Raw genomic sequence first — 2602 nt, 5'->3', positions numbered from 1 at the left:
TGATGTAACTGTGAGCAATGAGCAGCAGCACTTGTCAGCAGACACAGGATAAAAAAACTTGTTGGTTCATTGCGAATCTACAAATCATCCACCACTGCAACCGCTTGTATAAGTTATTTTCTTTCCGTCTCTTTAAATAATATATGAGATGAGCAGGTTTCCAAAATATAATATTTCTATAATTTATTAAAAAGGTATTATACATAGATACAGCCATACTGGATGAAGCAGACATACGTCCAGGGTCTCAAAATGCCAATTGACACCCTATATTTGATTAACTTATTCTTTTATAGGATATGAAATTCCTTCTTACTTCAAAACACACCATCCCAGCTTACATCACTGCTGGCACTCTATCATTAAAATAAGCTGTCTCTTTTTAGGCAATTCTGTATTGTGCAACACGTTCTCTTAAAGACACACAGAAACAAAATTCAAGTTCATTTGTTCATTCTATTGAACTAATTGGCAATATAGGGTTTTTGTTAAATATTACTTTGACAGTTTTCCACCCTTTTATATATGGATTAAAAGGTACTTTTTCATGTGACTATAATTAATTGAATAGGAGTATATATTTCTGTCAGCACTGATGTTCTCTGATTGGTTTGACTCTCGCAAATATTTGTATACAATACAATCTATACTCTAAACAAGTATACAGAAACAATATTGCCACAATTATTACCACAATAAATTTCATTTAAATATACATTAGGTTTGATAGCCACTTTTCAAGTCCAAAGAACCTTATGCTTGGATTTAAACATGTCCATGATGAATCATTTTAAAAGTCTTTATAATAATGAAAGTTGTCATGATAAATTTCAGTCACATTATCAATTAAATCCTCACAAACATTCAATTTCATAAACCCATAATTTCATAATTTCCATAAGTAAACATATTATTAATATTTATACCCACTTTATGTCTTACTGACTTATTAATGAGTAGAACATATTTTTATTAATAATATCTCTGTCTACATCAAACGTACACGGTTCTTTACACTCGGGCCCATATGGTTTTGGGCTCTGTAACCACTATATTACACTTATTCATGCTAAGTCCTCCTCTATCCTCCTCCAGGACCGAGGCACCGGGAGCAGGATGAACTGGAGAGAGGCTCCGGGGAAGATGGGGAGCCAGCAGTAACTGGAGCTGGAATAAAGAGATAACCCCGCTAGTGGGAGATTGAGTCGGGTTAGAGACCGGGACGAACGGAGAAGGACCCCAGACCCACGGGGTGCCACAGACAGCTTTCAACTAAGATTAATACTGTTTGGATGAAGCTGCAGGGGTGAATGCTCCTGCAACTATGAGCAGAGGCAAGCGTGACAGCAACTTTTCCATCTTCGAGATAGGAGACTCCACTTTCACCGTTCTGAAGCGCTATCAAAACCTGAAGCCTATTGGATCTGGAGCACAGGGAATAGTATGTGCGGCTTATGATACAGTTCTAGAGAGACTTGTTGCCATCAAACAGCTGAGTCGACCCTTCCAGAATCAAACCCATGCCAAGAGGGCGATTTGGGAACTTGTACTCATGAAATGTGTCAATCACAAGAATATAATTGGACTTCTAAATGTCTTTACACCAAAGAAGTCTCTGGAAGAATTTCAAGACTTGTACATTGTGATGGAACTTATGGATGCCAACTTATGTCAAGTGATACAAATGGAACTTGATCATGAGCGCATGTCTTACCTTCTTTACCAGATGCTCTGCGGCATTAAACACTTACACTCTGCAGGGATCATCCAACGAGATTTAAAACCAAGTAACATTGCAGTTAAATCTGACTGCACCCTTAAGACTCTCGACTTTGGCCTTGCCCAGACAGCAGGAACAAGTTTCATGATGACCCCTTATGTTGTCACACGTTACTACAGAGCTCCAGAAGTAATCTTAGGAATGGGATACAAAGAAAACATTAACATTTGGTCAGTGGGTTGCATCTTGGGAGAGATGATCAAAGGTGGTGTGTTATTCCCTGGCTCAGACCATATTGATCAGTTGAACAAAGTCATTGAGCAGCTGGGTGTCAGAATCACTAGGTAGAATTGATGATACCTGCCAGCAGTTGGCGCTACTGAGTACTGAGGCGCGGAGTCTAACACGCCTCTGGTTTTCACCAGGAACCCCTGCAAGGAGGTATGGACTTCGCTGCAAGGGACGTGCAGGTCGCGGCCCTTAGTATCAGTCAGCTGGCGAGGTAACAATTGAGGCAGCTGTGAGAGCCCACCAGGATGCAGGATGGAAGAGTAGTCAGCAAGCCGGGTCAAAACCAGAGGAACGGATATAGCCAAATCAGAAGCAGGAGAATGGTCAGGAAGCCGGGTCAATACCAGATATCAGTCTAAGCCAGAATCAGGAACCAAGGAGAAGTCAGGAACAAGCCGGGGTCAGAATCCAAATAACAGCAACACAGGAACAAACGCTGGAGCAAGGCTGAAGACCTAATACTCTGGCACTAGACATGTGTCAGAGGCTGCCTTATATACCCTAAGGTGCCTCCTGATAGGGTTAGGGAGATTTTGGTGGTAAGACATGCTGGCTGCAGACAGGTGAGCAGAGAAAGCGTCCCGCTGCTAG

At 41.2% G+C, this 2602-nt stretch overlaps 1 protein-coding gene across 1 annotated transcript; it reads left to right on the top strand.

Annotated features, from left to right (window-relative positions):
* The first annotated feature begins 1089 nt into the window (after window positions 1–1089).
* On the top strand, window positions 1090–2068 carry LOC142143134 (mitogen-activated protein kinase 8-like). Its single transcript, XM_075200846.1, has one exon. The coding sequence runs from the start codon at window positions 1325–1327 to the stop codon at window positions 2066–2068; it is 744 nt and encodes a 247-aa protein (XP_075056947.1). The 5' UTR covers window positions 1090–1324.
* Window positions 2069–2602: the final 534 nt, after the last annotated feature.

This window comes from Mixophyes fleayi, chromosome 3 (genome assembly GCF_038048845.1).
Source record: "Mixophyes fleayi isolate aMixFle1 chromosome 3, aMixFle1.hap1, whole genome shotgun sequence".
Taxonomy (NCBI): domain Eukaryota; kingdom Metazoa; phylum Chordata; class Amphibia; order Anura; family Limnodynastidae; genus Mixophyes; species Mixophyes fleayi.
Note: the sequence above shows the minus strand (reverse complement) of the source record. Positions and strands in the feature narration are given on the sequence as shown.